General features: G+C 30.2%; 1 protein-coding gene across 1 annotated transcript; it reads left to right on the forward strand.

Moving 5' to 3' along the window:
* Positions 1-9,155: 9,155 nt before the first annotated feature.
* On the forward strand, positions 9,156-14,760 carry LOC119674346 (mucin-2-like). The gene is made up of 8 exons (XM_038085482.1): positions 9,156-9,387; positions 9,470-9,631; positions 9,749-10,198; positions 10,259-10,576; positions 10,639-12,309; positions 12,613-12,750; positions 13,125-13,489; positions 13,526-14,760. The coding sequence occupies exons 1-8, from the start codon at positions 9,168-9,170 to the stop codon at positions 14,693-14,695; spliced, it is 4,494 nt and encodes a 1,497-aa protein (XP_037941410.1). The 5' UTR covers positions 9,156-9,167; the 3' UTR covers positions 14,696-14,760.
* Positions 14,761-15,513: the final 753 nt, after the last annotated feature.

Below are 15,513 nucleotides of genomic sequence, written 5' to 3' on the forward strand. Positions count from 1 at the left end.
TTCATTAATATTAATTTATCCTAGCTCGTAATATAATAGAACAGCTTCCAATTAGTTTCCTTTTACTTCACTGACTATTTTCCAATATAACAGAACCAGTAAATACTGCTAAGATACTTAGAAAGTACCAGTGAGATACTTTCATTGCTATTATAATCGGTTATAAAGTTCTACTAGTTTTGAAGATTGCAAAATACACAACAACCATTAAATAAAATTGTCTTGAAATAATTTTTTTAGCAAATATTATACCAATGCTTCTAAAGCATTTTGCAGTACTTTATAAACCCTTTCGAAAGCTTCTATGCCCTCTACATCAATCATATAACTACTAACCTATAACTATTATATATATCTTGTGTTATAAAATTAAATAAAAAATTATTTTGTATTAAAGTTAAAAATGAGAACATAAAATTTTTTTTTCTTCTTTTATTATGTTATTGTCACTATTAGCCTCATTTTACACATTAACACTTTAATAACTAAATTAAATTTAAATTCAAAAATTTATGGTCATCATAAATTGAACACAGGTATGTTCAATAATTACACTGGTTTTTCAATTGTACTAACTATTTAGAATGGTAAGTGCCATAACCAAAAGAAAATATATAAATAAATATATATATATATTTATATATTCGTACAAACAGCAAATATAAATTACAATATAGATAATAAAAATAAAAAATATGAAAAATAATTTGATTTTTATGTTATGACCTAGAAATTTGCATAGCATCCCAAAGTAATCTTTATAATTTTGTTGAAAAAAATAAAAAACCATTAAAAAAAAATTGGATTAACATATATTATAAAATTTTAAGCTGAACTTTTTTTTCATATTCAAAGTAACATGTTAAAATTCAAAAAAAATCATTTAGGTTAAAGAAGATTAAATTTATATATTCTTTCTAAAAAGTAATTTTATACATTAAGTCACAGTTAAATTTAGTATGACTTTAAACTCCGAATTGTGTCATAAAAAATAAAAAACTGTCCCTCATCGCTTGATTGAAGCTTTGAGTCCATGCTCCGAACATAAGCATTCTACTTATATTACTTTAAGTTACTTAAGAGGAACTTAATAACATATGTTTTTTTATAAATAGGTACATGTCAATGAGTACCCCCTAATATGCCTAAAAAACATTTAACATGTGTCAATGCCTAACCAAAAGGTCAGAGAGAGATATCAAGTGAGTTGATATATTGGCCCAGAAGCGAAAGAAATTATATAGAAGGAGAGATAATATTTATCTTCAATACATGTTATATTGAAATATATTGAAAAGTGTTAAGACAGTGTTTTTTAAATAAAATAATATAAAACTTGAGATGCTTCCTTCGTTCAAGAAGTGGATTAATGGTGTGGAAACATTGATACATTTACTGATATAGAATATAGAATAAAAAAGTGTTGTCCATCTAAAAAGTGTTGTCTTAAAATCTTAAGAACGTTTTAACTAAATAGTTTAAGTTGTATAAAAATTTTTAATCTATTTGCTTTAATTTAATATAATACGAGTATTAAATTTGTCATTATTTATTAGTTAGTTAACCTTTAGTTAAACATATTTCAACTATCATTTTTTGATATTATCAGACATGAAACTAATATAAAACAAATTCAATTTTTACTAAATGATTGAAATTTGATTCTATACTTTGAATTATCCGATATAACTAGATTTGCTAGGTGAAAAAAGTATTGGCTACAACCCTATATATATTATATGGGTAAAAAGACGATAATGTGTTAGAGTAGATGTTTTTAGGATATGTTTAAATTTTCTCTTATAACAAAAATGAAATTGATATTAAACCAATACGATTTTAACTAAATTAGTCCATCACTAGGTTTATTAGATAAAAAAAAAACATTTGACACAAACTGGGATTATCTTTAAATTAAAATAGATTAAAAAGCTATAATGCATTGCAGTTGATTTTTTTTTTTTTAATATTTTTTCGAAAACATCATGTATCTCAAAATGTTTGTAAATTTTGAAACAGCTTTCGAAAAAAGCTGTAAGTGTTTGGACTGCCATTTTTTTCGGTTACAAGGGACTCATTTCAGAGGTTCTTTTTCAAAAGTTAATTTAAAGTTCATATAATAAAAATGCAGTAAAAAATATTGAAAATATATAAAATATGAATTAGACCCTAAAGCCCCCTTGTATACGCCGTTGTTTGATATTTTGTATTATGATAATAAAAAAAATGACAAAATTTATTACATTTAGTGCAGTGTTAAAATATTCACATAAAATATAGAATTGCAATGTAAACCCTCTTTGTATACTCCACTTTGACTCCTTGTGATCTATGTATTATAAAAATGGATTCCAACTACTGTTCTTGTCATTATTTTATTTTTTGAAACAAAGTACGAGTATCAACTTCTGAAGTGAAAGCAATTTAAAACCTATACTATATATATTATATAAATTAATTTTAAAATATTTTTTAATGATTTTTTTTTAAATTAATATAGATTCCAATAAGAGAAGAAATCTTTTTTTATGCTCTTATGAAAATCAACTGTTAGCTATAATTTTTAGTAGTGTGTGGTCACAGCTGTCACAAGATATATCACGCATCCAGTTTATTTGATATAAAACTGTCAACTATTTTATTATAATTAATATATCATTTTTTTCCCTCTCTCGCTCTTTCTTTTGCAGGCACATTCAACTCAGTGATTATTTAACTATATTTAAACTACATTTTTCCGGTATCATTTATAAAGAAATGTCTGAAGCTTATTGGCAAATGTAATTATAAAATGGCAATAAAATAATAACAGTTGCTTAATAAACGAACCGTATTAAAATAAAGAAAAATATGAAGAAAATATATTTTAAATAAAAATGAAAAAAAAATCCACTATAAGCAATTTTAATTTATTATATCAAATAATTGAAAATAAAAGAAATATGTATTGCACGTACGAAGGGGAGATGCAAAAATTATAAAAATGGATTAAAATGCGGAAACTCACCTTTGATATGAGAAAGTCAAGCATTAACCTTTATGTGGTGTGGAAGAAAATCAGTATTAAAATTGAAGTGGAGCACACCAAGATTAGCGAATTTGTTGCAGTTCGTTTAAGCGAAGGTAAATCTTGGTCAAGTAACCAACCTAAGCATAAGTCAGTACATCAAGTCAGCATCGAACACAAGGCAAACGAGAAGAAATGCACTTAAACACTTTAAGATAAATTAAGTTTGACATTAAAATTTAGGACACACTTCCAAGCAAAAACTGAAATCTACTTAAGTGCTAAACGAGGACATGAGCTAGAAGCGCTCCACAGATATTGGCACAAATCTGAATTGGGGCACAAGACACGAAATGCAAATAAGTATACACAGTCGAGTCGTAGAACACTTATATAGCATATAAACTGTCTCAAATAATATTTTTATAGTTATTTTTTCTTCGTAATTGTGAATGCTGAATATTGTGTAATGTCAATTCCTTTTTTTTTTTTATTCGTACTTTTTCCTCTTAAGTTATTTTCATATAACACAAAATATGCACAGCTACTGTTTCTACACAAAAGTATCTACAGTAATATATATCTTCAGTACGCAACTTGTACGTACGAGTATTTTATTATAAAACGTAAAGCTACTGGGTTCGTTCAAGACGGGAAAATGTGCTGCTGAACATTCACTTTGTCTTTAGTGTTATGTCTGTGCATTTATATGCGTTTCTTGCACTTAGAATCTTTTACTTCCAATAAACTCTGCGACGTACAGACTCATAAGATATAAGCCAGGCTTGAGCTATAAAAGTTGTACTCGTTTTACCGTTAGAATGCAACGAACGCGTTAATGATGCACTGTCCGGTTTATGTTTACCATGAAGAAGACGAAACGATTCTGGGTTTGCTTTTAATTTTTCATTGTATTTATTTTCGTATTCGTTTGAAAATGTATCTTTAGTAATAAATTTATTATAAATGGTTAATGTTGTTGTTGGAAAATTTTATTGGCACGCATGCGCATGCGTAATGAAAAATCGCGTAATAATTCGAGCGTTACATATGCTGACGGAAGAAGACCAGTTTTAAAATCCAGATTTAGCATGTGTGCCAATTATACTCACAGATAAACAAAGATAAACAAATAATATCTTTTTATTTATAAATTATTTGCAATTTTTATTTTAATTATTGTAACTATATTTATTATTGTTTAACACTTAACTCTTTCCATAGTATCTGTCGTTATCGTTATTTGATAGAAAATTGCACTTTTCAGATACTTTACTAGCTCAACTTTTTAATAAAAAGTATTTAAAAGCATCCTTTGTTATTAGATTTATTCTTAATATAATTAATAGTAAAATATTTTTTTTAAATTATTTTATTTAATTGTTGTTTATTAATTTTTTTTATTAAAATTACACTTATTAATGCGCTTTTCACCGGCACACGATCTTTCCCCAACGACGCTTGGACCGAACTAAACGCAAACAAAAACCCAAGCCATGTTTAGACTAAAAAATCTACTCTGGCTTAAACAAAATAAATGTTTCTCTTTGACTATGTTTATGTTGCTTTAGTTAATTTTCCTTTATTATCGCTCTCTTTCGCACCAGTTTGCGTACTCTTTTTTATTGCTTGGCTTAAACACTGAATATTTTAAGAGAACATTTTTGTATCAGACAGTTCTGACTTAAATACACCCTAAACAATACCCAGTAATGACATATAGAAGCGAAATACAAAAATATGTTTTTAAGCTATATATAAAAATTTTTTTTTGCTTTGTTTGATATACAGACAAACTTCCATAATTCGTACTTCTATAACTCGAATTTTCTATAACTCGAACTAAAACGATTGCAACAGGGTTTTAGAGAGCAAATTGCATAAAATTCTGCTTCCTTAACTCCAACTTCTATAACTCGAATTTCTCTATAACTCGAATAAAAATATTGTCGCATGCCAATATGAATATGAGAAAGTGCATTCTATAAGTCAAGTTTTGGTTTAAGTATGAATCCATTTAGTTGTTAGGGGAAGTCCCTTTTTCCAAAGCAAATGTTTCAATTTTTTCTTCCTTATATTGCTTCTTTGTGCAAATGTCAATCGTCAAACGATAGCGCACTGCTTTAAAAAAGCTGAATTTGGCCAATTTTCTACATCGGATGAACAGGATGATATTCCTTTAATTTCCTTAAATAATATAGATAAAGACTGTGAATTAATGTAAAAGTAAAGTTAATAAAATAACTTCTATTGCTACTCTTAACCTTTATATTATATTGAGCTTGACAATGAAATTTGTGCATCAAGATGACGATATTATTAAGCATTATAGCTCTATATATATCTCATTATAGTGGATTCGATTCTAAGCGCAACGGAAAGTGAAGATGAGGGTTCGGTGGATGAAATTGTTCGTCAACCTTCCAAGAATGAAGTAAAAGACTCATTCAAAATTCACTATAAGAGTTTGAATAAAATGGAATCTCTTTTTACGGATAATAAGAAAAAAATTAAAATCCCAATCCCTAATTTCTGAATATTTTATTTTACTATAACTTCTGTGCTGTATTTGATTGCAAATAAATAAATATCTTAAAATGTAATTCTAGTTTCTTTCAAAAATAAAACCTTTTCTTTGCAAAATGGTGCTTCGAGTTATGGAAGTTTGACTGTATATATTGTTTGATATATAATTACCTACATATATGTAATTATATATCACATAACTTATATATATTTTATGTGGTCTATAGCTGACAGACAATAGACTATAATGATAGGAAAGGTCAAAAGCAGTAGTAGAACTGAGCCAGATACTTTTCAAATTATTCAGCTCTGACTTATATCCATTCTACAAAATACTCTTTAATGACGTATAGAATGGATATAAAAATATGTTTCTAAACCATGTCTAAAAATGACTATTTATTACTTCATTATCTGTTTCATGATATATGTATAATTGCATATAAGTTAAAATAAATCTGTAACGAAGGTACAGTTTTAACTTGGTTATTACAATATAGTATTGTAGATATATAATATATATAGTAAAAATATATAGTATTGGTTAAGTACAATAAATAATTACAACATAAAGCTGGCAGAGAATTTACCATAGTGGTAGGAGAGGACCAAGAACTGAATTTTTATTTGTAAAATAACATATACCATACAAGGATCACAAAATATAATTGGTCACAAAAAAGTTTTTCGCTTCCCGATCTGTACATACTTATAGCACAATTTAGATTACATGAGTACGCCTATTTAACAAACGAGTTTTAAATAAGATGACTATTTTGTACAATCCATAATTCCACTAGGCTATATGCCAGTATATTTAATTAATTTTTTAGCAAATAGACGCACTATATATAATTAGTAAAAAGTTGCTTAAATAGCTTACTCTACTAATATCTCCTATTAAATTGATATACTCGGTAAATTAAATTCATGGCATTCTTAATGCATAGATTTAGAAGTGGTTTAGACGTTAGTATATAACCAATATGAGAACTTATACCAAAATACCAAAATAAAATTTAAGGTATGTCATTTCATAACATGGATTTATTAATTATATTTATTAATTACTTGTAGTATTATATAAATATATATATCGAATTTTCTTTCATGTTGAGCTCTATTTTCACTGTGTGGATATGTCAACAGATAGATTTGCAGCAATAAAAATCCACAAGTAACTGTTGAAAGACTATTGCATCCACAAAAACTCAATGTATGGTGCGATATTGTTATGGAGCTATGATAGACACAAAATTTGTTCTGGAAATATTGATGACTTGAAATAATTTTAAATTGTTAGCTTATGTTAGGTTAAAAGTACGTGTCCTAATATAACTGTTAGAGAGATCTAACACTTGGAGACAACTATTGTCAATTGTGATGCCAGGAAAGTCGCCTAAATGAGACAAGTTACGTTAACCATTGGTATAACTACTGATATTGACAATTGTTGCTTGGAGTCAAATTTAAAATATATATCGTATGTGGAAAAGATATAGTTTCAAGAGCACAGTGCTACAAGCCATGAAACATACACTTCTTTAGGCCCGTTGCGTAAAAAATTTCCAAAACGCGTAACTCCACATTTTCATCAATAAATTATTGTTATTGGAGTTGACGATACTTATGTATTATTATTCCTTCTTTATGAAAGAGCGTACTCATACCTTTATTATAACCCTCGAAATATATATCTTTAAAATATAATTATAAAAGGATATCAAATCCTTTTTAGGTTTATGATTATTGTTTGAAAATAAAAAAGTAAAAAGATTTATATAATTGTGCTAAATATACTCGATATAAATTTATAATACCTTGAACAATTTACTTTATGTATTGTATTTGGATCGACATAATATAAAAAGTATATATTTTTTCTTTTAAAACTCCAAGTAAAGGACATCACTTTTAAAATTTTATTTTATTTTAGTTTATTTATTTTATTTTATTTTATTTGTTAATTTTATTTTCAATTAAATGTATTTATTTTAACATTTTTTTATTTGTTTTACAAACTTATGTGGTGATATATTTTAATAGGCGTTTAATAAATTCTTTATGTCGGGAATATAGGGTTACTCTTCTACTACTCCTTCACAACACATAGTTTTTTTAATGATTTGTGCATGCAAAAGGTTATATTTTAAATGATTTTTTTTTATAGATGTCTGCTTTCATTATAAGTTCTTTGATATCAGTTGAGGTTGTCCAGTTAAATTTTAAGCTTCACTAAACCAAGTCACTATGAATTATGAGGAGTGGTATGTGTGATTTGACAACTATAAGGTAAGGAAAGCTGTAAGAGTATTTACACCTAAGAGCGGCAGATTGAACTCTTAGTTGATTATAAAATTATGTCTTGACCATAACGATTCCAATAATTGCCTGAGATTGATTTGGCTCTGAGGCAAAATATCTTCTAGTGTTCTATTGAAATATATTTTGTTTGAAATGTAAAAACTTTCAACAAACTTTCAACTTGGTATGCAAAGAATTAAAATTGTATGTCATTTCAAATGCAATCATTTATTGTATTTAATAGCTCTCACTAGTAATCAGTCTTATTAAGACAAAAATTCCGGTTCCGTTATGGACTTTAGTAAAAGCGTGTAAATTGTATTAAAAGCATATTATAGATGCTCTACGAGTATGATTAATAAGCTGACAAACAAATTCTAAAGAGATATTGTATTTCCTGTAGGAAGTGACTTTTCCTACATTTTTATTGAATTTAAGTTAGTAGTGAACATACTCAAACTGTAATTAGTTTGAATTTTTTAAATACAAGATATAATTTGTTTATTTCTAATATATACAATTTAAAAAATTAAATAATTTAATTTAAATTGCTTAAGTTTGTAGCGTTTTACTAGTGTTAATATAAATAAATTAAGTAATATAAAAATATTTAAGGTATTGCGAGGTTAAGCACACACGAAAATAAATCTAGAAATATCTAAAATCTGCAATTAGGTTTCAAAAATAATATTAAATAAAGAGATGATTAAGTTAGTGTAGAACATCTACTTTCTACTCTTACATCTATTGGTTACTATCTATTGCTCATTTTCAACAGCAATACTTTTGTGACTTTTTAACAGTTGCCAAAACACATTATCTCAACTATTATTCTGTTTACTTGCTAAATATATAGCAAGCAATACCGATTTAATTCGAGTTCAATAACCCTCTTACCAAGTAACTGATGACGACACTTCATTTTTGATAATATCTTTCAATCTTTGTCAATTTCATACATAAATTTTCAGTCATTATTCGTTTTGAAAATATTATATTTCCCCGTCTCACCCGGTCGATGTCTCATATGAAATAAACATGTGAAATAATAAAAAATTATTTGAACACTAAAGCACGTAGCAATTATTTAAAGCGTCCAGAATTAATATGAAGATATCTGTAAAAGACCTTTAGGTTACTATAAACAGAACTTTGCGTGGCTTTTGGTAAAATTCTTTGACAAAAATTCAAGCGTACTACGAAAGGTAATATATTTCTGATAATAAAATCGTTCAATTAGTACTGCTTGACTTTAGAACGACTATAAAAAGGTTAATAAGGTAATTTCAAATTACAGTTAAGCACTTTATATTGAAAAGTGCAATACATAATGAATTTGTGTTACCTAATTTGTTTTTATTCATTGGTTCTCACAGTTAGGACTCGAGCTGAATTGGATCATGACTATGTTTATGCGGATAGGCACAACGGACGAATTTGCTCTAATCATAATCCAGTCTGTGCTACGGATGGACAAGAGTATTTTAAATTTGAAAACGAATGTCATTTAAATGACCAAAATTTGGATCGATTATACAAAGGAAGTTATGGTATGTAAAGCACTATACTGGTGTTCTTGAAATACTTCTATAATTCAATATTTATTATATATGTATTCAAACTACTTTGCAGAACTGGAAATAGTTGACATGTCCTATTGCTATCCAAAATGTGATCAAATATTATGTCCCTACGTATATCGACCAGTTTGTGTTGCCTTAGCTGGTACCACAATAACAAAAACTTTGGCAAATGAGTGCGAAATCCATCGTCTAACGTGTTCAACAAAAAGGGGTAAGTGATATTTGATTATAATTCTTATGTAATCTTAAACAATAGCAATAACCTATCTGCCAATATAAAATATACTGATATACACATATAATATATTTAAAAATTTATTATTTTTAGATTGGTATATAATTAACCCCGGACCTTGTCAACCACACATTCCATGCCCACAAGTATGTACTAAAGAGTTTAGTCCAGTTTGTGCTACATACCATTATCACCGACGCACATTTACAAATCGATGTGAACTGCAACGATGGATGTGTGAGAATCGGCAAAGTTGGCATATCATAAACAATGGACCGTGTGTTACACGCTTACCTAGTGTTTGCACGTCTGTTTACAGACCTATATGTGCATCTTTTAATGGAATAACAAAAACATTTCCAAATGCATGCGTCTTACATGTAGAAAAAAGAACAACTGGTAAACATTGGGAAGTAATTGCTGCTGGGGAATGTAGCAATATATGCAGTCTTGGCAATAACCCAGTATGTGCATCATTTTATGGAAATCAAAAAACTTTTGCGAATCGTTGTGAATTAGAGCGAGAAAATAGTGGTTATATAAGTATGTCAATATAAGATATTGTTATTTAAAAACAAAATATTTTATTTTTAAATTTTTTAGCATGGACATTCGTTAATGAGGGCCCATGTCATGGAATTACAACAGCAAAAACCACTACTACTTCTTCGACCCCTGCAAGACAATATCCTTGTTTAGAACATATTCAAGTACAAAGTTCTATTGCAACTACAACTAGTAAAACTACAACAAATACTCCAATACAATCAATAGCGGATGAAGAAGAAACATTTGGTGTATTGGGATCTGATATTGAAAATATTGATGAATCTAGCATTCCATTGTCTTCCAATAATGCAAGCAATATAACAGATACAGCAACTCAGTCTACAACCGAGCTGAATAAAATCACAGCTTCAGGTAATTTATAAAAGAAATCTATAAATGAATTAATGACAACATTATACCCACTACCAATGTAGAAGCTGATTTCCAAGAAGAAGAAAGTTCGGACCAATTGCAAGCATTTGCTCAAAATATAGAAAGCCGACATCGAAAAACGACAACAAGAAAACCCACAACACAAACAACAACTCAAAAGCCTACAACTAAACAAACAACTACTACAACAACTAGAAAGCTACCAACTACAACTGTTACTACTACACAGAAACCAACCACGACAACTACAACTAAAAAAGTAACGGTAACTGTAACCCCAACCACAACATTGCGCACAAATCCAACACCAACACACACAACAACAACAACAAACAAACACACAACAGAATCAACAACCACAACAACATGGAAACCAATAACACAGTCTACAACTCCAAAACACACTACTACAAAGGAAACCACAACAACAGTAAAATCAACAAAAAGTACAGAACAACCAAAAACAACGACTACATTGAAACCAACAGCAACAACAACACATAAACCTACAACGACGACACTAAGACCTACGAAATCTACAGAGAAGCCAATAACAACAACAACTACAAAACTGTTCACAACAACAAAAACGACAAATAAACCTACTCCGACAACCACAATAAAAACAACAGAAACACAAACAAAATCCACTCAAAAACCAACAACAACAACTACAAAACTGCCCACAACAACAAAAACGACACATATACCCATTACGACCACCACAACAACAGCGAAACCAACAAAAACTACGAAGAAGCCAACGACAACCACTAGAAATCTACCCACAACGCCAACGACAACAACAACACACAAACCTGTTACGACAACCACAGTAACGACGACAACATCACCTACCCAATCAACAACTACAAGAAAGCCAACCACAACAACTACAAAAAATCCCACAACGACAATAACAACGCACAACCCCGTTACGACTACTACAACAACAACTTCGAAACCTACAACTACAAAAAAACCAAGTGACACAACCACAACTATTAAAATAACAACGACAGCAAAATCTTCAACAACTATAATAACCACTAAAGGGCCATCTACAACTACATCCACACAGAAGCCTACTACGACAACAACACTAACAACGACAGCTAAATCTACAACTACAGAAAAACCAACTGATACAACCACAACTACCAAAATAACAACGACAGCTAAATCTACAACTACAGAAAAACCAACTGATACAACCACAACTACCAAAATAACAACGACAGCTAAACCTACAACTACAGAAAAACCAACTGATACAACCACAACTACCAAAATAAGAACAACAGAAAAACCAACTGATACAACCACAACTACGAAAATAACAACGACAGCTAAACCTACAACTACAGAAAAACCAACTGACACAACCACGACTACCAAAATAACAACAACAGAAAAACCAACTGATACAACCACAACTACGAAAATAACAACGACAGCTAAACCTACAACTACAGAAAAACCAACTGATACAACCACAACTACCAAAATAACAACAACAGAAAAACCAACTGATACAACCACAACTACCAAAATAACAACGACAGCTAAACCTACAACTACAGAAAAACCAACTGATACAACCACAACTACCAAAATAACAACGACAGCTAAACCTACAACTACAGAAAAACCAACTGATACAACCACAACTACCAAAGTAACAACAACAGAAAAACCAACTGATACAACCACAACTACCAAAATAACAACAACAGAAAAACCAACTGATACAACCACAACTACCAAAATAACAACTACAGAAAAACCAACTGATACAACCACAACTACCAAAATAACAACGACAGCTAAATCTACAACTACAGAAAAACCAATTGGTACAACCACAACTACCAAAATAACAACGACAGCTAAACCTACAACTACAGAAAAACCAACTGATACAACCACAACTACCAAAATAACAACGACAGCTACACCTATAACTACAGAAAAACCAACTGATACAACCACAACTACCAAAGTAACAACAACAGAAAAACCAACTGATACATCCACAACTACCAAAATAACAACGACAGCTAAGCCTACAACTACAGAAAAACCAACTGATACAACCACAACTACCAAAATAACAACGACAGCTAAACCTACAACTACAGAAAAACCAACTGGTCAACCACAACAACCAAAATAACAACGAAAGCCAAAACAACAACTACACAAAAACCAACTGATACAACCACAACTACCAAAATAACAACAACAGAAAAACCAACTGATACAACCACAACTACGAAAATAACAACGACAGCTAAACCTACAACTACAGAAAAACCAACTGACACAACCACGACTACCAAAATAACAACAACAGAAAAACCAACTGATACAACCACAACTACCAAAATAACAACGACAGCTAAACCTACAACTACAGAAAAACCAACTGATACAACCACAACTACGAAAATAACAACGACAGCTAAACCTACAACTACAGAAAAACCAACTGATACAACCACAACTACCAAAATAACAACAACAGATACACCTATAACTACAGAAAAACCAACTGATACAACCACAACTACCAAAATAACAACAACAGAAAAACCAACTGATACAACCACAACTACCAAAATAACAACGACAGCTAAGCCTACAACTACAGAAAAACCAACTGATACAACCACAACTACCAAAATAACAACGACAGCTAAACCTACAACTACAGAAAAACCAACTGATACAACCACAACTACCAAAATAACAACGACAGCTAAACCTACAACTACAGAAAAACCAACTGATACAACCACAACTACCAAAATAACAACGACAGCAAAACCTACAACTACAGAAAAACCAACTGATACAACCACAACTACCAAAATAACAACAACAGAAAAACCAACTGATACAACCACAACTACCAAAATAACAACAACAGAAAAACCAACTGATACAACCACAACTACCAAAATAACAACGACAGAAAAACCAACTGATACAACCACAACTACCAAAATAACAACGACAGCTAAACCTACAACTACAGATAAACCAACTGATACAACCACAACTACGAAAATAGCAACTACAGAAAAGCCAACTGATACAACCACAACTACTAAAATAACAACGACAGCTGAACCTACAACTACAGAAAAACCAACTGACACAACCACAACTACCAAAATAACAACGACAGCAAAACCAAGAACCACAACCACAAAAACGACAGTTGAATCTACAGTATACACAAAGAGGCCAAAAACAACGACATCTACAGAGAAACCTTTTACAACAACCACAAAGGGAACGACAGCTAAACCTACAACTACAGAAAAACCAAGTGAGGCAACTAAAGATCCAATGATAACCACTGAATTTCCAACTGTCATTTATTCTAGGAGGACAACAACTCGAAAACTAGAAACAACAACGAAATCACCATCTACAATAATCAAGTACCCTTATATAACTACTAAGCCATCCTCAACTGTTGGTGATACAACAACCTCAACTACTACAAAGAAGACAACAACAGAAGAGCCATCTACTGTCAGCGATCCTTCGCCATCGCCTTCGACTACTACAACTTTTTCTACAACATTAATACTGCCATCCACTACTGAAAGTACCACAACTACTTCTGACAATTCAACAACTTCAAAGACAACGAAGCCATCAACTATGCAACCTGTTTCTTCAACTGTATATACGAAACCCACTTATAAGCCATTACCGCCATTACCTTATAGTTATCACGGAGATGATTATGGATATTTTGACTACATGTCTCCTGGGCAAGGCTCTATTTATCAACCATCAGCATATCATCAGCCTTCTATGGGACATTATTATGATGGTGCTTCAATGCATCACCCTATATATCCATCATATCCAGTTGCATATCCTAGATCGTATCCGAATGTGGGTGATATGCGTCATCAAGCATATCCTTCATACCAATTGGATTATCCTCAACCAAGGGTTGGTAACCTACAAGCTTATAACGCTCCACCTGACACTCCATCGAAATTGGACTACATTCTTCACAAACTTTGTGAATTAAGTGCTGCCTATAAGAAGAACAGCGCAAACAAAGAGTAGACTTACTCTTATTATTAATTACTATTAATTAGTTGATTCTGTGGCAGTTGCTAAATTTATTTACTTACGAGTATATTAAACTTTGAAACCTAATCAATTAATAAATAAAATATTTTGAGCATTAAAAAAAGATTATTTAATTTTCTAGATTTTGATTTATGAAATTTAGGCATAAGGAATTAGTAAAATTTGTTAAATACGAGCATGAATGAATATCGATTTAATTATAATTAATTACTTAAATTTTTATTTATTTTATTTTTAATAATATTTATGTATTATATTTCAAATCGATACTACTTTATATGCAAGCAACGAATCACACAACTGTCTTCAAAAAAATGTGGCGAGAAATAATATTTGATATATATCATTTGACACAATCGGATTAGTGTGGGCACCAATATCATCTAGTGACAAAAAACCGTTGGAACTTTTTATATCACCTAATATTGTATATTATATACAGGGTTATGGGATTGAAGTGTTACCAACTACATATAGGTATATTTTTCAAACTGATATTACCAACTATGTGAATAGGTGTACATATATTATATAGTACTTGCTATTCTTGATTGCGTTGAAAGGGCTGGTGTCGGTGGTGGGGTCTGAGATGGCTCATGGAATATAGAATAAAGAATAGAATATATATATATGAATATATTTAGAAAATATTCACATTTGTATGTTGATTGTACATCCCTTTTGAGCAAATGGAGGTGAGTTAAGTTGGAATACCCTCGTCCTGATCTTGTTATGAAGCACTGCTGAGAACGTGATAAATTGGGTTGGTAAATTGTGTACATATTTTTTTC

Source organism: Teleopsis dalmanni, chromosome 2, assembly GCF_002237135.1.
Source record: "Teleopsis dalmanni isolate 2A chromosome 2, ASM223713v2, whole genome shotgun sequence".
Classification (NCBI taxonomy): domain Eukaryota; kingdom Metazoa; phylum Arthropoda; class Insecta; order Diptera; family Diopsidae; genus Teleopsis; species Teleopsis dalmanni.

What these genes read in the sequence shown, in the direction of transcription:
- LOC119674346 (XM_038085482.1), top strand. Translation starts at nt 9,168, where the DNA reads ATGAATTTGTGTTACCTAATTTGTTTTTATTCATTGGTTCTCACAGTT. An exon ending in AGAAAATAGTGGTTATATAA is followed by an intron (nt 10,199 to 10,258) that starts GTATGTCAATAT and finishes TAAATTTTTTAG; the next exon opens with CATGGACATTCGTTAATGAG. An exon ending in GAATAAAATCACAGCTTCAG is followed by an intron (nt 10,577 to 10,638) that starts GTAATTTATAAA and finishes CTACCAATGTAG; the next exon opens with AAGCTGATTTCCAAGAAGAA.